Here is a 27,997-nt window from a genome sequence, read left to right as displayed (position 1 = left end):
CTTTCAATTCATAACATTGACTTTGTTTAGAAGAAGAAGAAAGTCTTATGATGAAAGCAAAGTATTATAAATGATATGATTTCCAAAAGAAACAAAAAACGCCATTTTCACCAAAAGAATATTTTTAATCGTACATATTCTTAATAAAACAAGCGTTTATGACAAACGAGAGCATAGCAAGCTTCACATGCGCCAGTGACAACGCACACCGCGGTAGGCGCAAAGAAAAACCGAGGTATAAGTGAACCGCGTGTGCCGCACGGTGCAGGGAAGATAGCCATTCAGCTTCTACGAATGTGACAGAGTCAGAGATTTTTATTTTTATTTTTACAACCGCACCACTACACACTCAATCACGAGTACATTAGGTAGAAAGCCATTGGCGTCGCCAGCATTGAAAATTTTGAAAACGATATAAACGATGAAAAGCTTAGAAAGCTCCTATTGGAATCCAATGAACCTTGTTAAATAAACTTACGAAATCACGAAAAAATTAAGTCTACTTTTAGGCGATTTTCGGAGCACACGGAAAACAAAGAGATTGTAGCCGGATGAATGTCCTATGTCACAAAAGTTTTTAAATAAACATTGGACAGTTATGCAAAAACAAACAGGGCAAAAGAAACCGAAAAGCTACGATATCTTACATGTTGTAGGAAACATCGGTAGACAAGCTACTACAAACGAGTATAAGTCGAACCAGCAAATATATGCGCCAGCATTCTCGCGCCAGTATTCAAAGCTCAACTTGACAACTTGGCGACGAGGCGTCAAAAATCGATGCAGTGTGATTTTTTGACGATTTTTCCGATTAAAATTCATGCTGAATCGACATATTTACGAAGATGGAAATGACGTCCTGGCTTAAAGTAAAACCTTTACCTTTCTTTAGTAAGAAAGGCAAAACTTGGATTTTTTTGAAAAGGAGCCGAAGAATCGGTCAAATGAATTTTAATAAACCCAAACATGCTTAAAATGATTTTATAACTACACAGGGGAATGCATTTTTGATTAATTTCAGCTAATTGCCCTTAAATTTTCATTAAAATTTGGCCATCTTTGGGCATCCCTGCCTTAAGGCGATAACTTCACTCATTGATTGACAAGATCTTGCATAAATAAATTTTGCATCGTTTACAAAATTTCCACTGCATTCTGTTGTTTAGAAATGTACCCTACGCGTGTTGATACTTTTTGTTGACGATTTTGTTATTCCTTGTGAAGTTATGGAAATCATCATTAATCAGTAGGTCAATTATAGCTTCGCAAAAATAAAAAAAAATGGGACATGTTTGATTTAGAACAAAAATCCCTTCACTGGCTTCCAGAAGGGAACCAAGTGGCATATCGATGCCGGTGTGCTTTCTTGTAATATCTAGATAGGAATCGCAGCTTAGTACAAAAGAGGACAGAATTTCGTTAAATTTGCATACATACTGAGCAATTCAGATTGATAATTCTTTCCTTGGTTGAATAGTTGAATAAAAAAAAAATAGCTGAAACGATTTTATTTTAGGAGCCCAAAAAAAATGATTAAATTAATTATTCCTCTGGTTCTTTGATAGATACTTTTTTTATATTCAAATATTCAAACCTTAAACCATTTATTTAACAAAAAAAATATAAAATTTACAAATTTACTTTAGCCACCACTGGTGTCATAAAGCGACAGTTTCCAGGAAATATATGGTTCCTATAATACAGACAAGCAATGCTCTAGGCCATTTTTTTACGAAACAAAGCATAATTTATACAGTGACGATAGCTGTACCAAAGCAAACAAAGTGATTAAACCAATTAAATAGAAGTTACAATCGTTTAGCAGCTCTCAATGAAACAGCATTTGCAACAAAGATGTGAGTGAAAAAAATACTCCCAATCCCTGATTAAACATACAACGCGTGATTGAATAATTATGTAAACGTTTGGATCGCTCAGGTTAATCAGATTAAAACGTGCGCTGAAATTACAAACGATTAAATGATTGAGATTAGATGTCGGGCCTCAGCGTCGATGACTAACATAAAGGTCTACTAAACTTTTCCCTGGTTCTCGCTTTAGGTGCGTAATAAACAGACTAATAATAAGCAGCACGCATCACGCCATCGCCCAATTCGAGTGCTTTTCCTCATAGCTGTGGGGCGTGCATTTCCCGCGCAAACTCCGGCACCGACGGCCACTCGTCACGTGGAGAGTTCAGGAAGTTCTGGAAGTGGCGTCTGAGCTGCTTGAACTGCTAAGCAGGGGAAAAGTTTAGCTTCAATTGTATTCTAATGGTTGTTCTCATCGGCCCCTCATTTTTATAGAACAAATTTTCTTTCTAATTGGCAAACACCTGCATGATTTTTTTGCGACTATAAAAGAGTTTAGTAGCGACTTTCAAAGTATCAGTCACTTGTGTAAGCTCGTCCAGGTTACTTTCTCAGAACAGCTTAAATCCCAAACAAAAAAAAACTTATTCAAAATGAAACTGACTCTGGTGCTCCTGCTCGTCGGACTCGTGTGCGCCGTGTACGCCCAGGATGCGGCCAAGGACGCCGCCAAGGACGCAACCGATAAGGTCAAAACCGACGTGCCCGATGTGAAGGACGCCGTGACCACGCCGGACCCCAAGGACGCGGCCAAGGGAGCGGAAGATGCGGCCGGAAAGGCAAAGGATGCCGCCGCCAAGGCCAAGGACGACATCTCCGGTGCGGCCAAAAAGCTGGGCGAAGGATTCAAGCTGTGAGTTTCCGGTTCCGGAATGACGCGAATCAAGATTGAAGCTGAGTAGTGATAGTGATAAAACAAAAATAAAGCAGTCTTCAACGAACATTGCAAATTGAGTGTTATTTTTGGGTGAACGTATCGGAAGTCCTGTGGTTTTATCAGAACTAGAATGAAACCAATAGTCTGAAATGAGAGTGCTATAGAAGTTTTAAATTTTATTGCTGCCTTTTTTGTTGCAGATTCTCTAAAACAATTGGTTCATTCTTCGATGGACTTACTTCGCGGTAGATTCGCAAGGTAAATTATTGTTTTATTGGTTAGTGTTAATGCAATTCATGTAACGGAATATTTAATATCAGATTTGTTGAACAATATATGCTTATATATCACCCACATTTGGATATAAAAAATCATAAATAACTTCATCTGGGTTCAAACATTCAATATTACGCCTGAATTGATTCAAAAAATCATAACTCGGTCAAAGATTTTTTGCCTATTCTGGAAATTTCTAAAGTTGGCATTTGAAGTCCTATAAAACATATAAAAAAATGAAAATAGTGTTTTTTTGCAAATCAAGTTTAAGTCAAGGGGTTTCCAGCATCGTGTCGGACTGGTCACTAATCCGGAATTACTTGGAATTTGAGCAAGTAATTCTGTAATTCCGGATTTACTGAGTAATTCCAGAGTAATCCTGGTAATTCCTAATAATCCCAGTAATCCTGGTAATTCCATGATTCTTGTTTGTGAAAACATACTTCAGAAAATAATAAAATAATAAAAACTAACTGTTAAAAAGATAATTTCGATAAACCTTTTATGATTGTATTTATTGCCTATTAATTTTCATGTAAAAAACCAAAGTTATAGCTAGTACGGGATCTTTCGGATTTTGAGTAATTCAGTAATTCCAGAATTACTCCGCAATTCTGCAGTAATTCCTGTAATTCTGAAACTACCTAGTAATTCCGTAGTAATTCGAGTAATTCCATAGTTACTCAGTAATTCGTATATTTCTCATCAATTCAAGTAACTACTACTAATTCCTTAAAGGTAAATCGGCAGAATGCATTTTGCTTTTACTTGATGCATTTTATGGTTGTAAGTAGTACAGAGCGGATTCGGAATGTCCGCAAATTTGGATGCTCTCTAATTTCTTTTAGATAGTTTTAAAGATTTTTTTGTTCTTTGTTGTGCTTTGAATTTTAAATGCACTCAAACGCCAAAATCAGTTGTCAAACTGATGTTGATATTTACCCAATTGTTCAATGATTTCCAAGCAGGACGTTCAATTTTCCCATGTTTTGAGTTTCCCGGAAAACGGGAAAAATATTTATTTATTCCCGGGAAGTTTTTGAAAAGACATAAAATACATGTTTTCTTTATATTTGTTATGTTTTTCAAGCTTTTAATTTAAAGAATTAGCTCAGTACTAATAATATCAATCTAAACAAGGATAGCAGTTTTTAGATAGCTTAAACAAATTTTTGCTGTTTATATAATGTTATATGCACCACATTTCTAATTCAAATTAAATAAGTATCTTATACATATTTATTTTTTATTTATTTCTATATGACATGACTAAAACAGCTTAAAAATTGGTTTAAGATGTCTAAAAAACAAAAATGACAACAAATACAATGGTGTAAAATTTTAGAAAAGTTTAAACTTATTAATTGTAATACTAATGTTATTTCCAGGCCAAATTAAGATTTTTGTTTAATTCCTGGAATTCCTCGTACAACATATAAAAATCCCGGAATTTTGTGCCGGAATTCCCTGCATGGACGCACTATTGCCAAGCACGTGGTTTTGTGCGTTTGACAGCTGTCATTCGATCCAATTCCAAAGACTTTTCTCAATACGCTGGAAGCTAGGCAGTAATTCCAAGCTATTTTTTTCATAAATTTGAGCAATTCTGCGTGGTTTCTGGAAATCCCAAGTAATTCTGGGAACTCAAAGTAATTCATGACATATTGCCAGTAATCCTGGTAATTCCATTTAAACTGGTCAGTAATCCTTGATGCTGGAAACCCCTTGGTTTAAGTGACAAAAAGTTAAATTAAAATCACCATTTTTTTTTACCGTGTCCCGTAATCTGGGGTGAATCGGGACTACAGTCTGAATAGGGACAGCAGTTTTTAGAGCACTTAAAGCTTTTAAATTTGGAAATGGATGTACACATTTTGTTGGCCTGAGTTTGTTCTAACCGAAACCAACCGGAAAAATCAAAACATTGTGCTCCAACATGGTTAAAACTGCTGTCCCAATTCGCCCCATGTGTCCCGATTGACCCCAGTGTCGTAGTTTTTGGCCTAAACCGAGCGAGAGTCTTTTCTTTTTTTCAAGATCCCACCACCCACCACTTGAAACCAAACTGCTCGCTTCAACACTGAAAACCAGACTAAAGACCTCTCTCTGATTTGCGATGCACCAAAGCTACTCTCCCGCTACCAACTCAAACTACACTCAACGCTCGCGACGCACTAATACAGTCGCACACGTATTGCTTGTCTATTTCAAAGCACACCGATGTTGCTCTTGCTTCGTGAGCGTCGTCGCTCGTTCGAAACTCGACACTAATAATACAAATGGTCATAAATGACTTCTCTAAAATATTGCGCACTAATTCAGATATTCTAAGCTATCTCTACGAAACATTATTATGTACACGCCTTATCTGCGACATTTTCCTTCTCCTGTACTCTGTTTAACAGAGAAAAAAACAGCCACAACCGTCCTTAAAACTGACAGAATTTCTCATCGCAAAATTTTTACTCATCATCATCGTAAAATTCTTCCTAAAAATTCAGGCGAAGGATACAACATAAAGCCCTGTGGGTCATTAAGCCTCCGTTTCCTAAATCATTGCATCAAATTGAATGAAACATTCTCGCCAGGAAATAAAATCTTTAGCACAGTCATTTCTTTACTCACAATCATCTTTAAATTCTCCCTAGGTAATCAAACAAACGCTCTAACGCAATGCGTATAGGTCATCAGGACACTTTTTCAAATCTTCGCATCAAACTTATTAAAACTATCAAACACATCGAAACTCGCCAAATCATCATCAACCACAGAGATTAAATCTCAAAGCACAGCGATTTCCCACTCGCATTCATTATTTCTTCACTACCCTAGAAACAAATGATTCCTCCTTGAAAACAAATCAAGACTACCAAATACCACTCTTCAAATCTCCACATCAAACTGACCAAAACTTCCAAACACATCGATCATTCTGTGCGCTACGCTCATTTTTTAATTCTCACCTGAAATCAAATTCATAAGAACAACGATTTGCTTATCATCATCAAATCTTGGCATCAAACTGATTAAAAAAAATAATCAAACACATCGAAGCTCTCAATCATCATCTTTTAAAATGTCCACAGAGATGAAATCCCAAAACACAGCGATTTCCGCTCACAAAACAAATCCTCCTAGTAAATAAATCAAGACTATCAAAATACCGCTCTTTAAATATTTGCAGCAAACTGTCAAACTGATCAAAAATCTCAGGTACATCTTTTTTTTTCTCGCTACAATCATTCTTTAAATTCTCACAGATATCAAATTCTGAAGAAAAACAGCACTTTTTATTCACAATCATCATATTTAAACTCTCCCTAAATTGTCAATCAAATCTTCCTCGAATTCTCAAACACATCTATTAGTTTGATCGTTATCATCATTCTTTTTTCACTAGAAATCATTTTTCCACTAGGAATCAATATCTTAAGCCTAGCAGTTTTTGCACACAATCGCCATATTTAAACTCTCCCCTAAATTTCAATCAAATCATCATCGATCAAAACCAACTCATTTTTGAATTCTCTTCAGAACTCAATCAAAGGCTCCAATTCAACTCATGTAAGCCTTCAAGCTACCCTTTCTCAAATCCACGCCACAAACTGACCCAAATTCATAATCACATCGATTATTATCGCCCAAAACCAACTTTTCTTATATTCTCTACAGAAATGTGATACTGACTGACGCTCTAAAACTCACGAAAGTTCTCGATTGCAATGATCAACATTTAACATCTCTCTTGAAACACAATCACAGGCTCCAGTCTAGGCTCCAACTTAGACGTGAAGGCTCTTAGGCCACTTGCTTCAAATTAAACGAATTTCCCAAACACATCGATCATTTCTAGACTACTTTTTCAAAACAACCAATGCGCCATATCGATTACCGATTCCCAAATCTTTGCCTCAAACCAAACAAAACGATTTTTCCAGCTCTCAATCATCTTTTAATTCTCTCTAGAAGTTCAATAATTGGCATTAACAGAAAGGTGTGTGGGTCCTCAGGCTACCGCTTCTCACGTCTCTCCACACATATATTACTCCTGCTCGCAATCCTCATCTTCTAATTCCTACTCGAAATGAAGTTTATAAATACAGTGATTCCTTTACTCACAATCATCTTTAATTCTCACTAGAAGAATACTCTTTTTAAAGTCTTCGCATCAAACTGATTGAATTTCTCAAAACATCGATGCCCGCAATCATCATCTTTCAAATTATCAACATTGACCAAATTCCAAAACACAGCGATTTTCCGCTCACAATCATAATCCCTTCATTACTAAGAAAAAACAAATCTGCCTAGAAAACAAATCATTCCTCCCTGAAATCAAGACCATCAAATACCGCTCCTCAAAACTTCACATGAAACTGATCAAACTCTCAAGCACATCGATCATTCTGTGCGTTACGCTCATTTTTAATTCTCACCAGAAATCAAATTCTTGAGCACAGCGATTTTTCGCTCATCATAATCTTTAAACTCTCCCTAGAATTTCAATCAAATATCTCTTAATCAAAACCAACTTATTTTTTTAATTCTCTTCAAAACTCAATCAAAGGCTCCAATACAACTCATGTAAGCCTTCAAGCTACCCTTTCTCAAACCCACGCCACAAACTGACTCAAATTCATAAACACATTGATTATAATCGCTCAAAACCAATTTTTCTAAAATTCTCCCCAGCCTCCTTTTACTGAAAGACCCTCTCAAACTCACGACAATTCTCGTTCGTAATGAACACAATTTAACATCTCCCTACAAATATGCTCCAACTTAAAATGTTTCGCCTCAAACCGACTGGTAAACCTGAATTCCACAATTCCTCCCGTTAGCAACCAGCTTCATCCGCAAAAACTCAACTATAATTTCTGAACTCTTTCCAGAAACTCAACCAAAGCCCGAAGCGAAAGCGTATATTTTATCAATCTACCCTCCATCATAAGTGATTGATTTCATCAAACTCGACTATTTTCCTAATCCACCTCTAGTTTTCTCTACAAACCCACAGAAAGGCTTCATCGTAAAGGTTGAACAACTCCAACTAATTTCAAACCTGCAGCCAACAGTCACGCTCCTCCCATGAACCTCGATCTACGTAGCACATTAGTAACGCTCGTCTTATCAACCTTTATACTTCACCCTATTCATCTGAAGTCACAAAACATATATATTATAGCCTATAGCCAACGAGCAACGTCCGTTTAACAGATACCCCGTTACGGCCATCAAGCAACGCTCGTCTCACCAATACACCCGTTTGGCCAACGACCAACAACGCTCGTCATACAAACACATTGTTAAGGCCAACGAGCCACGCTCGTCTTACAATCACTCTGTTGTTGCTAAAGAGCTTCTTTCTTTCACAAATACACCCTTGCGTTCAATGAGCAACGTTCACCTTACAAAATACCCTTGATGCCAACGAGCAACGCTAGTCCTGCTCATCTCACAAACACTCCGATGTGGTCAACGAGCAACACTCGTCTCACAAACACTCTGATGTGGCCAACGAGCAACGCTCGTCTCACAAAATATTATCTTTTCACTCAGATCTTTTCAAACACGCACGAAGCAAAATGATCATCGTTCGGTCAAAACGTTCATCGTTTGTGCAAAACGAGAAAAATGTCTATTTCCGGTCTCTTTTCGCTCAATTCTCTCCCATTTATCGTCGAATTCCTTCATTTTCTTGACATTCGCGTCCTATTTCGTACTCCCTGATTCCTGTTTGTGACTTTTTACATCCATTGGAGTTCATCGCTCAAGAAAGTGAGTTCATTGTAAGTGCTCGTTTGAAAACTTACCAATGAAATCGAGAATATTCTTTCTCCTCATGGTATCCAACGAGTAACGCTCCTCTCATGATTTTCCTCGTATCATACGAGCAACGCCCGTCTCATTGTTTTCTTTTCGTGTCCAACGAGCAATGCTCGTCTCACGATTTCCTCTTCATGTCCAACGAGCAACGCTCATCTCATGATTTTCTCTTCGTGTCCAACGAGCAACGCTCGTCTCACGGTTCCCTCCTCGTGACCAACGAGCCACGCTCGTCTCACGGCTTCCTCCTCGTGTCCAACAAGCAACGCTCGTCTCACGGTTTCCTCCTCGTGACCAACGAGCAATGCTCGTCTCACGATTTCCTCATCATGTCCAATGAGCAACGCTGATCTCATGATTTTCTCTTCGTGTCCAACGAGCAACGCTCGTCTCACGGTTTCCTCCTCGTGACCAACGAGCCACGCTCGTCTCACGGCTTCCTCCTCGTGTCCAACAAGCAACGCTCGTCTCACGGTTTCCTCCTCGTGACCAACGAGCAATGCTCGTCTCACGATTTCCTCCTCATGTCCAATGAGCAACGCTCATCTCATGATTTTCTCTTCGTGTCCAACGAGCAACGCTCGTCTCACGGTTCCCTCCTCGTGACCAACGAGCCACGCTCGTCTCACGATTTCCTCCTCATGTCCAATGAGCAACGCTCATCTCATGATTTTCTCTTCGTGTCCAACAAGCAACGCTCGTCTCACGGTTTCCTCCTCGTGACCAACGAGCAATGCTCGTCTCACGATTTCCTCCTCATGTCCAACGAGCAACGCTTATCTCACGAATGTTCAAATAATTACAGTCGTACCACAACTTACCATGACCAAAACTCTTATTTTATAAGAAAACTCGTGCCATTTCATCCAGACTTTGATCGAAACATTATCAGAATATCGGAGTAATCTAAAATCAATTCGTTCTACAGATAATAGTACTCCAGTCCGGTGTCGTACCAAAACAGGCCAATTGTTAAGCGTAATCAACACCAGGCCAACAAAACAATCGGTTACATCGAACAGCTTCCGTACCAATCCAATCTACAGGGAAATAACTCGACGCTTAAGTTCCGTCACAAAGTGCAACACTCGTCTCACAGTTCTCCGCATTGCTGACCTGCAAACAACGGTCGTCTCAAACTGATCTATCTTTTTTCCATTTACAAACATTCAGCTGTCAACCCAAACAATCAATCCTCCGCACAACAACGCATCCTTCAACTTTAAATTTTAATAAAAGGAAACGTAAAATGATACGCAAATCATGAAATCCTCACGAAATCGAACCAATGCCTCTCCAAAAAAAATGCAGAAAACAACATTCTTGAAATCTCCCCTCAGTGTTTGATCAACTTGATTCCAAAACACAACTTAGAAAATCAAATATTTCGGCACGTTTTTAACTCAACATCGGCCCGAAACAGAGCCGGTCGGTTCTACACTCTCCCGACTCAGCACAAACACATCACTGTGGGTTGTCGTCTCTTCCAATTGTCCAACAAAATCTCAAGCATAACTTACCGGTTGCTCCTAGTCTTCGTATTGTATCACTTGCTCACCTTTTCACAATTTACACTACTTGTGGGGGTGGGGGACCATAGAATATAATTTTTTTCGAAGGTATTCTATTTTTAAACACTAAATTCTACCAACTGTGCCATTGTCGTAGTTTTTGGCCTAAACCGAGCGAGAGTCTTTTCTTTTTTTCAAGATCCCACCACCCACCACTTGAAACCAAACTGCTCGCTTCAACACTGAAAACCAGACTAAAGACCTCTCTCTGATTTGCGATGCACCAAAGCTACTCTCCCGCTACCAACTCAAACTACACTCAACGCTCGCGACGCACTAATACAGTCGCACACGTATTGCTTGTCTATTTCAAAGCACACCGATGTTGCTCTTGCTTCGTGAGCGTCGTCGCTCGTTCGAAACTCGACACTAATAATACAAATGGTCATAAATGACTTCTCTAAAATATTGCGCACTAATTCAGATATTCTAAGCTATCTCTACGAAACATTATTATGTACACGCCTTATCTGCGACACCCAGTTTACGGTATCATTTTTTTTCAGTGAAGTCCATTCTATACCTACAACTTTGCCGAAGACACCAAATCGATCAAAAAATTCCTTCATAAGAAACAGGTTTTTGAATTTTCACATATCATTTTTGTATGGACAGCTGCCAAATTTGTAAGGAAAATCATATGAACGAACTAATGACGTAAAATGGCTTCTTTGGGCATACCAAAGGCACCAAAAAAGTTTTAGCCGGATTAAAAAATACAAAAAAAAAATCGAATGACAGAAATCTCAGAGAATTGCTCACCTTCAAAACGATCCATTTGAGGTAGGGGCAGAGGGGGCAGAATGGACCATGGGGGCAGAATGGGCCACCCTTGGATTTCAGCTTTAGAATGGATTTAGACCAACTATAAGGCAAGAGTCTTATAAAAGACGTCAAAAAACATCACCACACCGAAAACGATGTTTGAATTCATTGTATTTTTCGAATTACAGTATGTAAAAAAAGTATTTACACCCCTTGGGCACTATGCACATTTTGTGATGAAACATGTAACAATTTAAAGTTTGACAGAAACCTAGTACTACGTTTTGTTCAGAAACTCATGCCGAATAGTTTGCTATAAAAAGCTCCTGAAAAGATGTTTTCTATGAAAAGTTATATAACAAATACTATTACAAAAATAAAATAGGTGCAAAAAAAGTTTGTACACCTTTCGAAAAATTAACATATATAAAGTTATTATTTGACAAATCACCATAAATCCAGTCTCCCAACTCCAAATAGGCTTCCTTGACTGATTAAAAAAATAATTTGGATTAAATATAAAGTTTACTAACTACTTAGTATAAAAGTTTATATAACTCTGGAAATTCTACATAAAACTTATCTAAACTTAATTTTGCAAACTTTCAATTTAACTAAATGTCAATATATTACCACAGAATTGCTAAATAAACATTCTGGAGTGGGTATAACACCGTTTTGGGGGTCTTTGTATCGCTAGAATAGATTTTTCGTTGGAATTTCGTACCAACCCGGAATTACGTCGTCGGAAAATCCGCCGGCATCCGAACCGGTCCACAATTCGCAAGTCAACCTATGTGGCATCAAAAAGTGCATAAAATTTCCGATCTTTTGATACCCAAACATCTAGGTTTTCTTTAAAACCCACGTTTTTAAATACCTGGGCAAAAAGTAAGTTTGATCCACGAGAACAAAAATTACGAAATTCCATACATTTTTGGCAGGTTGCTCAAACGAAACCATAACAACGTTTTTGCTCAGGTATTTAAAAACGTGGGTTTTATAGAAAACCTAGATGTATGGGCATCAAAAGATCGAAAATTTTATGCCCTTTCCGATGCCACATAGGTTGACCTGTGAATTGTGGACCGGTTCGGATGCCGGCGGGTTTTCCGACGACTTAATTCCGGGTTGGTACGAAATTCAAACGAAAAATCTATTCTAGCGATACAAAGACCCCCAAAACGGTGTTATACCCACTCCAGAATGTTTATTTAGCAATTCTGTGGTAATATATTGACATTTAGTTAAATTGAAAGTTTGCAAAATTAAGTTTAGATATGTTTTATGTAGAATTTCTAGAGTTATATAAACTTTTATACTAAGTAATTAGTAAACTTTATATTCAAACCAAATTATTTTTTTAATCAGTCAAGGATGCCTATTTGGAGTTGGGAGACTGGATTTGTGGTGATTTGTCAACAAATAACATTATTTATGTTAATTTTTCGAAAGGTGTACAAACTTTTTTAGTACATTTTTTATTTTTGTAATAGTATTTGTTATATAACTTTTCATAGAAAACATCTTTTCATGAGCTTTTTGTAGCAAAATGTTCGGCATGAGTTTCTGAACAACACGTAGTACTAGGTTTCTGTCAAACTTTAAATTGTTACATGTTTCATCACAAAATGTGCATAGTGCCCAAGGGGTGTAAAAACTTTTTTTACATACTGTATTTATTGCATTATTTCCAATTTAAGAGGAAAAAGTGAATTGTTCTTGCCCACCAAAATGAAGATAATGACAGCACGTATCATTCTCAAGTGGCAGATTTGGTGAAATGCACAATTTCGTTGAATTAAGTTTGGTAGATCCAAAATAGGTACTAGGTCCAAAATAGGGACAAATACCCTATCAAAAAATGGACCTCGGATTTGTGAACAAGAATTAAAATTACTTCTTAAGACAAAGTTTCACGAAAATCAAAGAGGGGTTGTGGCACCTTTTTTCCGAATTAGTGTGAGTTGACAGGTGAAAATACAGCAAATTGGATGGAAATAAAACCAAATTCATAATCTGTATTGACACCATTGGATACTTGATTTTACCATAATTTGTAGATTTTCAATTGCATATATGATAAAAAAAACACTTTTTTGTTCTAAATTGAATTATTGCAACCTCACCAATAAACAAAACACAAATATTGAAAATAGTGTTTGGAAATTTTATTAATTTTGTAAAAATATAAATTACTAAAATCACATAAGTTACAGAAATTGCTTTCCGCATAATTGATCGACATCACCAACATCGTCAATACAGCCGGCAACAGATATCCAAACTGCGAACAAAGCTAAACTTCGTTTACCTCGTCGCGATTAAAGCAAGTAAGCTCGATTTATGCTCAATAAGCAAAGCCTCAGTACTTCATGTGTCAGGCACTGGGGGACTTTTACGATCACAATAAACTCAGAACGTTTTGACCAGTCCAACTAAACGCATCGGCGTGATTAATTTTGAGAAATCCCCCCTTTTGATCATGGAAATTGTATAACTCATAGTATGATCCAAAATATGACCCATTTTCAAACTCAGCATCTCCGAAAAAATGCGTACAAAACGCGTTGATAACTTGCGGCCAAGTCGCGATGCAAAGGCGGTCAAGTTCTGCGGTCGCAATTCGGGTATAAAAAGCAACTCTCGTCACTATCGGTCAAGTCAGTTACAATTTGCAACTCTTCAGTGACGACCTCGAGTGCAATAGAGTGGGATATCATGACGGAGGCATCAAACTTGCTGGCGCTGCTGCAGCGTCCTTTGGAGCCCACGTTCCTGCCGAAAAACGACGGCAAAACCGTGATCGATGTTCCGGACGATTTCCTGACCGATCGGTACCGCCCAATCGGAGCGGATCTTCAATCCCGTTTTTCGAACGATGCTGAACAAAGAATTCCGGTCCGAAGTGTTACCCCACCGGATCTATCGTTTGCCGACGGAATCGATCGCCGTGGTGCGTTCTCGTTGTTCATTCTGAAACATCGGGATGCGGCGGCTGCGTTGATCAACTTGTTCATGAGCCAACCGGATGTGCAGTCGTTGATGAGCGTTGCGACGTTTTGCCGTGATCGTTTGAACCCAGTGTTGTTCCAGTATGGGCTGGCGGTTGCCATTCAGCATCGTCCGGACACCAAGGATGTGAACATTCCCTCGATTGTGTCGCTGTTTCCGGATCAGTTTGTCGATCCGGCGGTGTTTCCGAAGCTTCGTGAAGAAGGGTCGGTGGTTCAACAGGCTAATCGGATGGTAATCGACATTAAGCAAAACTTCACTGCATCTGATCGTGAAGAGGAACAACGAATGGCGTACTTCCGAGAGGACATCGGCGTTAACATGCATCACTGGCATTGGCATTTGGTGTACCCGGGAGATGGTCCGGACAGTGTTGTCAAGAAGGATCGACGTGGAGAGTTGTTCTTCTACATGCACAGTCAGCTGATTGCTCGGTACAACATGGATCGTTTCTGCAATCAGCTGGCCAGTGTAAAGAACTTTACGAACTTTCGTGAAACGATCCCGGAAGCTTACTTCCCGAAGATGCTCCGTAGCTCGAACAACCGGTCGTATCCGGGTAGACATCGTAACATTGCGTTGCAAGACGTGAACCGTATCGACAATGGAACGATCGTGCAAGTGAACGATCTGGAGCGTTGGCGTGATCGTATTCTGGAAGCTATCGATCAAGGATTCGTGCTGGATAACAGCGGCAATCGAATCCCGTTGGATGAGCAAAAGGGTATCGATGTCCTGGGAGATGTTGTTGAGGCTTCAAAGCTGTCGCCAAACCAGCGTTTGTACGGAAGTCTGCACAACATGGGACACAACCTGATTGCGTACATCCACGACCCGGACTATCGCTACCTGGAGGACTATGGCGTGATGGGCGACGTTACGACTGCTATGCGTGATCCGTTCTTCTACCGTTGGCACGGAATGATCGATGGAATATTCCGACGTTTTAAGGACCAACTGACCCCCTATCCCGCTGATCAGCTGCAATTCCCCGGCGTGACCGTCAATTCCGTTTCGGTTCAGCTCGCCCGAGCCAACACTCCGGCCAACGTCCTGCTGACGTACTGGCAGAAATCTCAAGTTGACCTCGCTTCCGGTCTGGACTTTGGACCCGAGGGCAACGTCTTCGCATCGTTCACGCATCTGCAGCACGCGCCGTTTTCGTTCCGCGTCGAAGTCAACAACGACTCGGGTGCGGTAAAGCAGGGAACTCTTCGGATCTGGCTCGCTCCCAAGGTAGACGAACGTGGCACTCCATTGACATTCCGCGAGCAGCGACAGTACTTCACCGAAATGGATACCTCAACCGTGACTTGTGAGTAGATTTTTAAGTGTGTCAAACGACTTTTATTCACTAATTCAATTTCAGTGAACCCCGGCGTGAACACGATCGTGCGTCGCTCAGATCAATCTAGCGTTACGATCCCGTACGAGCGAACCTTCCGCGCCGTTGGTACCGCTGCCACACCCAAGGATGAGAACGCGCTCGCCCAATTCCGGTTCTGCGGCTGTGGTTGGCCACAGCACATGCTCGTGCCGAAGGGAGCCCCTGGACCCGGTGTCCAGTTTGACATCTTCGCCATGGTTTCGGACTTTAGCCAGGATACCGTCAACCAGGAATTTGATCCGTACGTTTGCACCCAATTTACGCTTGCTAACGCTACTAACGCTCTTGCCATCTTTCTTCCAGTAATGCACCATGCAACGATTCGCACTCGTTCTGTGGCCTGCGGGACAAGCTATACCCGGACAAACGCGCCATGGGCTATCCGTTCGATCGCTCGACGCCGGCGACCATCGCCACCCTGCAGGACTTTATCAGTCCCAACTCGAACATGAAGACCAACACGGTGCAGATCAAGTTCAGCAACACCGTGATTGCACGAACTTAAAGTTTCTTTCAGCAAAGCAGTGCAATCTTCTGAAATCAATAAAAACAAACTAAATAAAAGATCGTTGCTTTATTTTATGCTCTTAATCAATCAGCTTTAAAGCTTTCGGATCAAACTGAATCTCCCAGCGTGAGTTGGTAGGCAAAAACGTCTCGTAAACCTTTTGCTCAATCTCGGCCGGAACAGGCAAAAAATGCATCACCTCTGGTTCGTCTTCGGGAGTTTCAACGGGAGCCAGCACTTTGTCCAGTGTGTTGAGAACGATTTTCAGCGGTTGTCCCGGTTGATAGGCGTTGTGTGTATCCTCGTAAGCTTTGCCAGCAGCAGCAGTGGTTGTGGCCGTGCACTGAGGTAACAGCAACGAACCAAACCACAAAACCGTGATAAGAGCTAAAGTTGACGAGAACATCGTTGGTGACTGAATGGGACCGGTATGTGGCTGCAAGATGTGGAAACGATTTGCAAACGAAACTAAATTTGAGCTCTTGTTTGTACAGATGATATTTCTTTGATTTCAATTGAGTTGTTGGTGCTGGAGTGGAGAAGATTTAATTGACTGAATGTTTCAAATCTGGGTATACAATTTTTTGTAAAGTTCGAAAAGATTTTTACACAGTATCTCAACACCTTAAATTATTAAAACTTCGATTGTCGATTGTGCCCTCCATCATCATCACATTTTGATCATTAAAAGAAACTACGTTATTTCTTTACAGGAGACATTAAAATCTGCAGTTTTTCAAATAATTTTTAATTTGTGCATTTTAATTTTAATAAAACTTTGACCCAACGCATTGCAACGACTCAGAACATCCTTAAGAACAGCAATGGAAGGTTTTCGTCATTTTTTTTCGAATATTTTTGTTTTGCTTTCTCTTAAAGAGATATTTGAAAGAAAATTTGTCAAAAAAAAACCATTACTCCGGAACTAGATTTTATACATGTTTTGCACCTTCAATAACATTTGTGGGTCAAGTGGATAAGAAACAAAATTTCACATAAAACATGATTTTTTGTTTTGATTATATGAGAAACATGTTTCTTTCGTGAAATTTAAATGTTTTCCAACATATTTCGTTTGTAACAATGATTCCGGTTACAAAATTAACCCTTATTAATATTTCGGACGTACCTTGCTGACAGCATTTTTGAAGAATTTTGTAAATTTTAATTTTGTAATTAAATTTACTTTTAAAGCTGTCCATGTTCGAATTAATGTCCCATATGCAAAAACAGAAAGCTGAGAAAAACGCATCTGGGACATTTTTTTGCAAACACTCTTAGCATAGGTATTTGACTTTGTCTTGTAGATTTTGTATATTAATGATGAAAAAGCTGAAAAATAACAAACAACTTAGATTATTGAAATGGTACCTAAACATAGATTCTAAAATAGACAAATGTTTAGTTGTGAGTTTCAAAACAATTATTTTAGCTTATCTAAACTAATCCCCCTGAGAAATCTTGGATAAGCCCAAAGCCCTTCAAACTAAATTTGTTTCTGAATCTGTTTAAGATGCAACATACAAATTTGCTAAAAAAATTAGAATGAAAACGTGTTGCTCAGTTCTCCCATTTAGTGCATATCTTGACTTTTTTTATAAGGTCTTATTCACAAATGTAAACATTGAGTGTATCTCTTTCACACCTTATGTCAATGCCCATCGGAGTAAGCGGGATACACTCAATGATTACATTTGTTTATAGGAGCTAATAAAAAAAAGTCTAGATATTATAATAAAAAATTTACCCCTGTTTTTAACCTCTTGGTATCAACAGCCCCACCAAATTGGAGCTTGATCAGAAAATCGACGGTGTCGTACTATCTTGTCGCACATCGCCATTTGACGTTTCAAGAAAAAAGCGTTTTAATGTTTTACATTGAATAAACAAAAAATATAGCAAGCAAAACAATAACAAACGCGTTTTGTTAGACTGACCACCTTGTGCATTGTACCAATGTTTGGTTGCATTTGGTTGCCCCAATTCCGAGCTATGATTAGAAATGTTTACGGTAGTCGGGCATGTACGTGTGTCAAACGCGTTTTGACTGAAATTCCTTTGGCCAGTTGTTGCACTTACATCAATTTTCAAGGTGTGTCAGAATTGTACGGCCAGATCAAAACTTCATATAAAGAGTGACAACAATGCAAGGAGTTTTTTTTTCGGTTTTTGTTAAATATTTAGGGTTCAAATCGAATTTTGGGGATCTGCGAAAATCAAAAGGTTGAAAGCTGCACAAAATGGCGTTTTATCTCAATTTGGTCTAAAATCGACGTGTAACAAGATTGATTTCGAGTGATGTGTAACGTTTGTTACGTTACGTTTGTGGTGGAATGACCCATATGCATTTCTAATATTGACCTACATTGTACAACGTTTACTAGAGGCATTTATCAGTTTCTAAGCAAAGATATGATTGAATGGCAATGCCTTCAACATTTGGTCAAGTGGCTTGCGGTTTCCGTTGCAAAGTACTCTGCCCATAATCATATAAAAGCATGATCGAGGTCACATTTTTATTCAGTTGATATCTAAACTCGTCCAACTGCTGTAGTAGTAGAACTAAAACCTTCACCATGACCGACAAAAGCGCTTTGCTGTTGTTGCTTCAGCGCCCTCTAGAGCCAGCCTTCTTGCCCAAGGACGATGGCAAATCGGTGCTGATCATCCCGGAGGAGTACATGAGTGATCGCTACCGGCCACTAACGGAGGACATTCAGACGCGCTTCTCCGGTGGAACCGAGCAGGAGGTCCCGGTACGGAAGGTTGCCGTCCCTGATGTTTCGTGGGCTGAGGTGATTGACCGGAGGGGTGCATTCTCTCTGTTTATTGAGAAGCACCGTGACATTGCAGGTCGGTTGATCGACCTGTTCATTGCGCAACCGGATGCAAGCACGCTGATGGGTGTGGGAACTGCCCTTAGGGATCGGCTCAATCCTAACTTGTTCCAGTACGCGATGACGGTTGCGATCCAGCATCGCCCGGATACGAAGGATTTGCCCATTCCGAGCATCATCCAGCTGTTCCCGGACCAGTTTGTGGATCCTTCTATTTTCCCTCAGCTGCGTGAGGAGGGTAGCATTGTGCAGCAGGAAAAGCGAACGACGATTGACATCAAGCCCAACTACACGGCCTCGGACCGTGAGCCGGAACAACGCATGGCGTACTTCCGCGAGGACATTGGCGTCAACATGCACCACTGGCACTGGCATTTGGTGTACCCGGGTGGAGCTTCCCGGGAGGTCGTGGCGAAGGATCGCCGCGGTGAGCTGTTCTACTACATGCACAGCCAGGTGATCGCTCGGTACAACATTGATCGGTTCTGTAATCGTTTGGGGCGCTGTCGTCCGCTTACCAACTACCGGGAAGCGATTCCCGAGGCGTACTTCCCCAAGATGGTGCGCAGTTCGAGCAATCGCGCTTATCCGGCTCGTGCTGCCGATACGTTCCTGAAGGACGTCAACAGGACGGACAACGATACGGTGGTTACGGTGAATGATTTACAGCGGTGGACCGACCGTATTCACCAGGCGATCGATCAAGGATTTGTCATTGATGTAAGTTGAGTTTGGTGCAATAATTGTAGATCCCATGTTGGCAGCGAAAACATGTATTTACAGACAACTGGCAAAAACATCCCACTGGACGACGTGAAAGGAATTGACATCCTTGGGGACATTGTGGAGGCGTCAACTCTGACGGTCAACCGAAAATTGTACGGAAGTCTGCACAACTTTGGTCACGACATTTTGGCTTACATTCACGATCCGGAGTACCGTTACCTGGAAGACTTTGGAGTAATGGGTGACGTCACGACGGCCATGCGTGATCCCGTGTTCTACCGCTGGCACAGCAACATCGACGGTATCTTCCGCAAGTTCGTGGAGACGTTGGAGCCGTACACCTCGCGACAGCTGGGCTTCACGGGTATTCGAGTCAACAGCATCAACGCACGCATCAACCGACCAAACGCCCCGGCAAATGTTCTTCTGACTTACTGGCAAAAATCCCAGGTGGATCTGGCCGCCGGGTTGGACTTTGGACCTAGGGGAAACGTGTTTGCTAGCTTCACCCATCTTCAGCATGCTCCGTTTACTTATGAAATCAAAGTTACCAACAGCAGTGGATCGCCGAAGCGGGGAACTGCCCGAATCTTCCTAGCTCCGAAGGTTGACGAACGTGGAACCAACCTGAAGTTCAACGAGCAACGCACGCTGTATATCGAGATGGACAAGTTTGGTGTCAACTGTAAGGGATCTTTGGTAATGTTCGTTCTAGCTCTAACTTATCCCTTTAAACAGTACGCCCTGGCGAGAACACAATCACCCGCAAGTCGGAACAATCAACCGTAACGACCCCGTACGAACGAACCTTCCGTAGGATTGGCACGGCACAGACGCCAACTACGGCCAAGGATCTGGAGGCGTTCCGATTCTGTGGTTGTGGCTGGCCGAACCATATGCTGCTGCCAAAGGGAGCCCCCGAAGGTGTTCAGTTCGATCTGTACGTGATGATTTCGGACTATACTGACGATTCGGTAAACCTGGAGTTTGACGAGTGAGTATTGCAGAGTGGGTCTTTGCCGTAAAGGTGTGACATTGCCCAAATCCTTGTTTTTCTTTCGTTCAGAAACGTTGACTGCAGCGATGCCCACTCGTTCTGTGGACTTCGGGACAAAAAGTATCCGGACAAGCGCCCGATGGGATTCCCGTTCGATCGTCGGACGCCGGCTAGCATCGCGACGCTGGGCCAGTTTATTGGAACCAACACCAACATGGCGTCCAACTCGTTGACGATCAGGTTCACCAACACCGTCATTGCGAGGACTTGAACTGACTATGAATTGCAACATGATTGAACCGTGATACACTTCCAGGACAAATAAAACACACAATTTACTTGCAAGATGTTTTTATTGGAATTTATGCAATCAAGTAAATGCAAAGCTTTTCAGTTCAAAAAGCTCTCAATAATTGAAGTTTTTGTATGACCCGGGTTGCGCTTGGTTTTGGTCGGTTTGATCCGCAGCTTGTCCGCGAATCCAGCAGTACGGAGAAAGGCGGCTGCCGGAATCGTGACAGTCGAAGTTGCTGTGGCCAGAATGGTCGACGTGATGTACACTGTGTTTGTGGCCGGATATGTGGTTAAAGTTGTGGTCGAAAACAGCGTTGTCGTTTCGGTAACGGAAGATGTTATCGTTTCAAGAACCAACGCAGGCGTAGACGTTGAAGTGGTCGTAACCGTTGCGGTCAGTGTTGAGGTCGCCGTTGACGGGATCGGAGTTACCGTAACGGTGGGAGTGATTGTGCCGGTGCTTGTGAAAACGGGAGGCGTTATTGTGTCCGTAACTGTGCTGGTTGATGTTACAATCACGGGTATTGTGGAAGTGATCGTAGATGTGACGGTCGTCGTAGGTGTAACGGTGAACTCTCCCTGGTAAATGGTTGATGTCGAGGTCGTCATTATGCACCTGCGCTGGCGCCATGTTGACTGCAGGTGAGTTTCTATGTAGTGAGGTATTTCTGGAGAATCGGTATCCGGCGGATATGCAGCACTGCTGTGCAGTAGTCCGATGAAGACGAGCAGAATAAATTTCTGAAATAATGAGAACAATGATTCAAGAAGTAGGTATACACAGTAAAAAAAAAAACATGGTAAAATTACATCTAAAAAGGGGTACATCTTTTATGTCAGAAAAAAGCTTTAATTTTACCTCTAATAATGTTTATATTTACATCTGGCAGACGCTAGGAAAAAATATCTGTAATCCTAAAAAAATATCAAACCGGCGATAGTTATATCTAGCTTACTAAGTCCGCCCCCAACCCGCCAGCCAACTCTCCGCTGTGAAAACTAGACGATCAAAGCCAATGTACTTCTATGTGTTCCGTACATTCTATACTGTATTTACTGCATATACGGTACATAGAGGTACATCGGCTTTGATCATCAAGTTTTCACAGCGGCGAGTTGGCCGTGCGGGTTGGGGCGCGGATTTAGTAAGCTAGATATAACAATCGCCGGTTTGATATTTTTTTAGGATTACAGATATTTTTTCCTAGCGTCTGCCAGATGTGAATTTACACATTATTAGAGATAAAATTAAAGCTTTTTTCTGACATAAAAGATGTACTCCTTTTTAGATGTAATTTCCCATGTTTTTTTTTACTGTGTACAGAAATTATGGGGGTGACTATGAGTAAAAAACGGTACACCTATCGAAATTTTGAAGCAACTACAACTATTTAAATGATATAAAATAACTTTTTACTTGAAAATATGTTGAAATAGTTTACCAACATTTTCCCAAAATTTCTGTTTGATGAAACATGTCTAAACACCAATCGTTTTAAATTGACCTTTACCCTTAGAGGGGGTGATCTTGGGTCAAATTAAACTAAAATGATGCTCAATACCAAACAAATCATTCGTCAGTGAAACTTGTTCAAAGGCATCGTATTGACTTGTGACAATGTTGAAAATGAGGTTTTTCAAACTATTTAGTACATTTCGATCAAGTTTGAAAAATATTTTAACAGGTTGATTACACTGACCAACAAAAATTGAAATGTCTGCGCAGGCTCAACTCGAGGGGAAGCATGAAGTTTGGGGTCCCCAGAAAAACCAGCGTTTTGAATTTTTCAAAAATATTTAGGCAGGGCCGAATGATTTTTCTCCAAAGTCCAAATATTAGCCCCAAAGTTCATGCTTCCCCTCAAGTTGAGCTTGTGCAGAAATTTTGATGGTCGGTGTTATCATCATGATTTTTTATGGATCAAGAAGTATTTTAGATTTTCAAACAATTTCTTGACGGTTCCAACAAAACACCAAGAATATTTCAAAAAAGCTTCCAATACGCTTTTTGGACGGATAAGTAATGCAATATAGTTAATATTTAATTCCCTTGTTCTGCACACTTAATTTACATTCACCACTAAATACGTGTCACTTGATAAAAAAAACTTCCTGCTGGCAGAACACTTTCCAAACGGAATTACCGTACCATAAACATGATGAAAAAAGAGCCCTCGAGATGCACCGCTAAAACCACTGCACCGATCGACACGCGCAAAACTAATGAAGACAAGAAGTGCAATTTCACCAGCATTCGAAAGGCATTTTCGAAAAGTCAGCCGCCAAATATAGCAGAACGACACGTGAAAGGTGTCCGATGTTCGAAAGTCAAACCGGTTGACCAAAAAAACGAGGAAGAAAGGCGTTCTAACCAAATCGATTGACGGGGCATGGTAGAACATAACGAAAAGGTATTGAACTCGAAATTAAGTAATTAAAAAAAAATGCCTACAGAAATCATAAAATAATAATATGATCACGGGTCCCCCACAGACCGTTATTATGAAAAAAAAATTTCCACCCAAACCAATGATTGGACATGGTTCCTGGGACCATTCTGCACCTCTGGGCCGAGTTTCAAAATATTTGCCGGCAGAAATTTCGAATACGGTCAGTTTTAGTGTTTCGAGTAGAAATTAAGGTGAAATCACATGTAAAATGCGTAGGAAAAGATCAAAGTTTCAATGTTTTAACTCCAAAACATTACTGGTCATGGTTTTAAATTGTATTAACATGTAGCAGAATGATATAAAAACGATTTACAGCTCTGACTTAGCCGGATTAAGCCTAAGTGAAGTGACTTAAGTATATTATTTACAAGTTTATGCCTTAATATCTAAAAAAAACTCCTACATCAAGTGATTTTAAGTCAAGGAAAACTAGATTGCACAAAAATAACTTAAAATGGGGTGACTTTGAGCCAAGGGGTGACATTGTACCAAATTTTACGATTTTATAATAGCCAGATAGCTTAACAACAAGCTCGATAAGCTTGAATTGCAAAGTATAATCGTTGCAAATATTGTTCTTAGATTATGTTGTCCTCTGCCATAAAAAGTTCAATAAGTACGAAACACTAAAAAAATAGATAAAGCTTTAGTTTCATAAGCCTTACCGTTTGACCCCGACAAGAGTTTTTGAACCTAGTCACATTGAAAACTTAATTTGCCTGTACATACTTGACTATACCGGGTTCGGTGGTAGAATGTTAAACGTGGTGCCTCTCACCTCGGTTTGGCTGGTTGTAGAGCGAACAATTTGATTTGATTTGATATTTAACTGTACTATTTTCATGTTTTCATAAGGTATGCCAAGCTTGTTAACAAATCTATTGTGTTTTCACATTGGGCAGAAGTAGGATTTGTTTTGTTGTATACATTATTAGTGAACGTTCTTGATGATCAACAATATGTTCTATTGAATTCTAACTATGAGTGTATCAACATTAATTAAATCAATTATAAAATGTTATTTTATGACGATAACTGAAATGTTGAAAAATAATTGGTTGGTTTGAAATATTATTCCTGTGGGAAGTTGAGTCATTAAACTTTTGCTAAGTATAATCATTACACAGGACAACAAAAATATAAGAGCTAAATGATAGCTGGAGTACTCTCCGGATTTCATTCGTAAGGTTGAAATTTGTAAACGATTTAAAACCAAAAAAAAAACAATTTTATTATTATTGCAATGTCACAAACTTGCCACGTCACAAAATGTATTTCCTTAATATTTTGATTGTTTTAATTGATTTCAGTAGGAATTGATTTAGAACTGAAAAATGTGAGCATCATTTTCAAATTTAGAGGATTCCAGGAGATTTTAAATTTATTTTAACTAATTTAATTTTAAATCAACAGGCTTTATTCAAACTGAATAAGCAGATAAGCGTAGCAATATCATCAAATTGCTTTGTGGGAACATAAATAACCAAATTTATCCGTCTACAAATAAATTAATTAACATAAAATTCAAGCTTAACAATGCATTCTTTATGCGTTTATTGGTACAATTTCACCCCCTTGGCTCAAAGTCACCCCATTTTAAGTTATTTTTGTGCAATCTAGTTTTCCTTGACTTAAAATCACTTGATGTAGGAGTTTTTTTTAGATATTAAGGCATAAACTTGTAAATAATATACTTAAGTCACTTCACTTAGGCTTAATCCGGCTAAGTCAGAGCTGTAAATCGTTTTTATATCATTCTGCTACATGTTAATACAATTTAAAACCATGACCAGTAATGTTTTGGAGTTTAAACATTGAAACTTTTATCTTTTCCTACGTATTTTGCATGTGATTTCACCTTAATTTCTACTCGAAACACTAAAACTGACCGTATTCGAAATTTCTGCCGGCAAATATTTTGAAACTCGGCCCAGAGGTGCAGAATGGTCCCAGGAACCATGTCCAATCATTGGTTTGGGTGGAAATTTTTTTTTCATAATAACGGTCTGTGGGGGACCCGTGATGATAAAACAGAGTTCGCAAAACGCGAAAGCTTTTTGGTTAGTTAACATTCGATTGTATAATTTCAAGTTACTTAACATCGAAATTTCTTGTCCTTTTCAAATTTACTGCAATTTTTCCATTTGTTCGAATTACTGGTTTTTAAAATTTACTTTATATTCAAGAGCTCTTTATACATAACGTCATGATTCGAATTACCGGACGCTTTGAAACCCGGACTCTTCTTCTTGTTTTATCAATTATTTGGATATAAGTTAGCATTATGAATGTCAAAACTGTGTTATTTGATGAATTCCAACATCAACTTTCATTTAAAGTTTGTTTGAACGCTGTAGTTAATGCCAAAACAATTTAATACAATAAAATTATAAGTTTACCAAAAATGCGAAACATTTCACTTGAAATATTTCATAGGCGCCCGAAGCACCGGGAAGGCAAAGCAGAAATTTGTGGTTTCGATTTCCTTAAATTCTAGCAAATTTTTATATAAACTATCGATTGTTTTTATGTTAACAGCTTATTTGAGACCTAGAGAATGCCATTCAACAAAAATTTCAGTCCAAATTTGTGCGATTCATAAGTAAAATCGAGTGTCCGGAATTCGAATCAGCTTTTAGCAGTGTCCGGGATTCGAAGCACAACAAGACATTTTAATTTTAATATTCTGATGAATTTTTTATAGAAAAGACATATTTTGCATGCATTTTCTTGAAACTGACTATTTATACTACATCCTGATGATATTTCTACGTTTCCAACTTGTTACATGATTTTTTGCCATCTAATACAAAAATGATATGCTACTAAGTGTCCGGATTTCAAATCATGACGTTAATAAGAAAACATTTTTTCAATCAAGAAAACATCAAACCTCTGCATGAATCGATCTCATAAAAAATACTTTCACTACAGTTTTGACCCTTTCATTTCAACTAAATGAATTGAGAACAAAAAGAAACGCAAGGAAAAAAAGACATTCTCCTCGTCGTACACTCACCTTGCACAACAGTTTGAATGTCAAGTGCCTTCAGTCCAGAAACCGTTGTAGAGCATTGAGGAAGTTGCGTTTAATGATTTGATTTTGTTTCGAAATGTTCTGTAGAGTGAGTGATTTTAGGCAGGAGTGATGCGAGGATTATTTTAAGTTGGTTTGTTTTGCTTTTCCGTAGATTGGATTCGTCGTATTTGTGCTACAATTTGTTGGTGGTCACTGTGAATTTCTGGAGGATGAACTATGGCTGGATCAAAGATATCTAAATCCACATCCGGAACCGACTGAGAATTACTACAACCATCATCATCACCACCATACTCACACCGTTACAACGTGCACTTCTGTGATTCCAGTTTTCAAAAAGATCCCGACAAATGTAATCACATTGCCAGCGATAACGAATGTTCAAGTTCGAACGGATTTCTTCGTTATATCGACTCAGTGGAATACCGTTGAAAAGGTGCTGACGTTGCCCCAGCAGACCAATTCACTCTTGATACAGGACACTCAGTTTATTACCCGAACGAAGCCCGTTTTGACGGGAACTGTAATCGAACGGGTCACCACCACAGAAATAGTAACGGCACCTATTCCAACGTACGTTAGTGTTTCCTTATTAACTGAGTTTGTAACGACTACGGGGACCACAATTGAAACAGTCGAGGGTCCAACACCCGTAACAACTACCACCATTACCACCACCAGCATCACCGAGCTGTGCCTGACCATTTCTTCCACGAGGATCCCAACGGACACTCTAACGCTAAACCCAACGACAGTTTTTGAAACCACGAGCTCCCCTTCAACGGCCACCCTATGGAGTACAGACACTTCCTTCACAACGCTTGTTCCAGTCACAGCTACCACGTCAATCACGGGACCACCCTTTTCAACCACGCTGGTTCCGGTCACCAACACCGTTTCGACCACAATCACCACAACTTCAACCGTCCAAGAGATAGCACCAACTCCCACGTTTGTCCTTCAAACCACCGAAATAAGTGTTATTTCCGTTACTTCAACAATCCGTAAAACAGTGGCATCCATCTCCACGCTGTCGATTACAGCAACCGTTACGAACACGGTGACGGCAACACGAACTGTGTCCTGCACCGGTGCTGGAACTACCAACTGTAATCCGGTGGTACTACGAACTGCCACCGTTTGGGAACCTGTGACCATCACCACGGAACCTTTGTTAGTAATTCGGCCGACTAGAACCAGCACACAGGATTTTAAGCTGTCCACCAAGTACATTTCACCCTCGGAGCAGAAGTTACTGGAAGGATTGTTTTAGAAAAGGTTTTTTTTGCGCGAATAAAGAAGTTGAACTGTCAAAATATATTTGTTTAAATCAATCAAGATTATTTGGATTTTTCAAAAGGATCGTACGCAAAAAAGTGTTTTTGTTTTTGTTTTGTTTTTGTTTTTGTTTTTGTTTTTGTTTTTGTTTTTGTTTTTGTTTTGTTTTTGTTTTTGTTTTTGTTTTTGTTTTTGTTTTTGTTTTTGTTTTTGTTTTTGTTTTTGTTTTTGTTTTTGTTTTTGTTTTTGTTTTTGTTTTTGTTTTTGTTTTTGTTTTTG

General features: G+C 39.6%; 4 protein-coding genes across 4 annotated transcripts; 3 read left to right on the top strand and 1 right to left on the bottom strand.

The window, feature by feature from the left end:
* Positions 1-2,393: 2,393 nt before the first annotated feature.
* Positions 2,394-2,812, top strand: LOC120413406 (uncharacterized). Its single transcript, XM_039574211.2, has one exon. The coding sequence runs from the start codon at positions 2,465-2,467 to the stop codon at positions 2,726-2,728; it is 264 nt and encodes an 87-aa protein (XP_039430145.1). The 5' UTR covers positions 2,394-2,464; the 3' UTR covers positions 2,729-2,812.
* Positions 2,813-13,818: 11,006 nt separating this feature from the next.
* On the top strand, positions 13,819-16,154 carry LOC120413405 (phenoloxidase 8-like). Its single transcript, XM_039574210.2, has 3 exons — positions 13,819-15,516; positions 15,571-15,829; positions 15,892-16,154. Exons 1-3 carry the CDS (start codon positions 13,908-13,910, stop codon positions 16,091-16,093), a joined length of 2,070 nt encoding a protein of 689 aa, XP_039430144.1. The 5' UTR covers positions 13,819-13,907; the 3' UTR covers positions 16,094-16,154.
* Positions 16,155-18,634: 2,480 nt separating this feature from the next.
* LOC120413414 (phenoloxidase 1-like) lies at positions 18,635-21,001 on the top strand. The gene is made up of 4 exons (XM_039574219.2): positions 18,635-19,653; positions 19,717-20,344; positions 20,398-20,653; positions 20,726-21,001. The coding sequence occupies exons 1-4, from the start codon at positions 18,673-18,675 to the stop codon at positions 20,925-20,927; spliced, it is 2,067 nt and encodes a 688-aa protein (XP_039430153.1). The 5' UTR covers positions 18,635-18,672; the 3' UTR covers positions 20,928-21,001.
* Positions 21,002-21,008: 7 nt separating this feature from the next.
* Positions 21,009-23,356, bottom strand: LOC120413415 (integumentary mucin C.1-like). The gene is made up of 2 exons (XM_039574220.2): positions 23,100-23,356; positions 21,009-21,691 (listed from the first exon to the last, which is right to left on the bottom strand). The coding sequence occupies exons 1-2, from the start codon at positions 23,202-23,204 to the stop codon at positions 21,047-21,049; spliced, it is 750 nt and encodes a 249-aa protein (XP_039430154.1). The 5' UTR covers positions 23,205-23,356; the 3' UTR covers positions 21,009-21,046.
* Between the last annotated feature and the right edge of the window lie 4,641 nt (positions 23,357-27,997).

This window comes from Culex pipiens, chromosome 3 (genome assembly GCF_016801865.2).
Source record: "Culex pipiens pallens isolate TS chromosome 3, TS_CPP_V2, whole genome shotgun sequence".
In the NCBI taxonomy this organism is placed as follows: Eukaryota; Metazoa; Arthropoda; class Insecta; order Diptera; family Culicidae; genus Culex; species Culex pipiens.
The sequence above is the reverse complement of the archived record's forward strand: the minus strand, read 5'-3'. Positions and strand labels throughout refer to the sequence as shown.

Bases quoted from the DNA above. Each gene is read 5' to 3' on its own strand.
- LOC120413406 (XM_039574211.2), top strand. From the start codon at position 2,465: ATGAAACTGACTCTGGTGCTCCTGCTCGTCGGACTCGTGTGCGCCGTG.
- LOC120413405 (XM_039574210.2), top strand. From the start codon at position 13,908: ATGACGGAGGCATCAAACTTGCTGGCGCTGCTGCAGCGTCCTTTGGAG. The intron at 15,517-15,570 runs GTGAGTAGATTT...ATTCAATTTCAG, and splicing joins GGATACCTCAACCGTGACTT to TGAACCCCGGCGTGAACACG. The intron at 15,830-15,891 runs GTACGTTTGCAC...TCTTTCTTCCAG, and splicing joins GTCAACCAGGAATTTGATCC to TAATGCACCATGCAACGATT.
- LOC120413415 (XM_039574220.2), bottom strand. From the start codon at position 23,204: ATGCTGGTGAAATTGCACTTCTTGTCTTCATTAGTTTTGCGCGTGTCG. The intron at 21,692-23,099 runs GTACGGTAATTC...TCATTATTTCAG, and splicing joins CTTTTTTCATCATGTTTATG to AAATTTATTCTGCTCGTCTT.
- LOC120413414 (XM_039574219.2), top strand. From the start codon at position 18,673: ATGACCGACAAAAGCGCTTTGCTGTTGTTGCTTCAGCGCCCTCTAGAG. The intron at 20,345-20,397 runs GTAAGGGATCTT...CCCTTTAAACAG, and splicing joins GGACAAGTTTGGTGTCAACT to TACGCCCTGGCGAGAACACA. The intron at 20,654-20,725 runs GTGAGTATTGCA...TCTTTCGTTCAG, and splicing joins GTAAACCTGGAGTTTGACGA to AAACGTTGACTGCAGCGATG.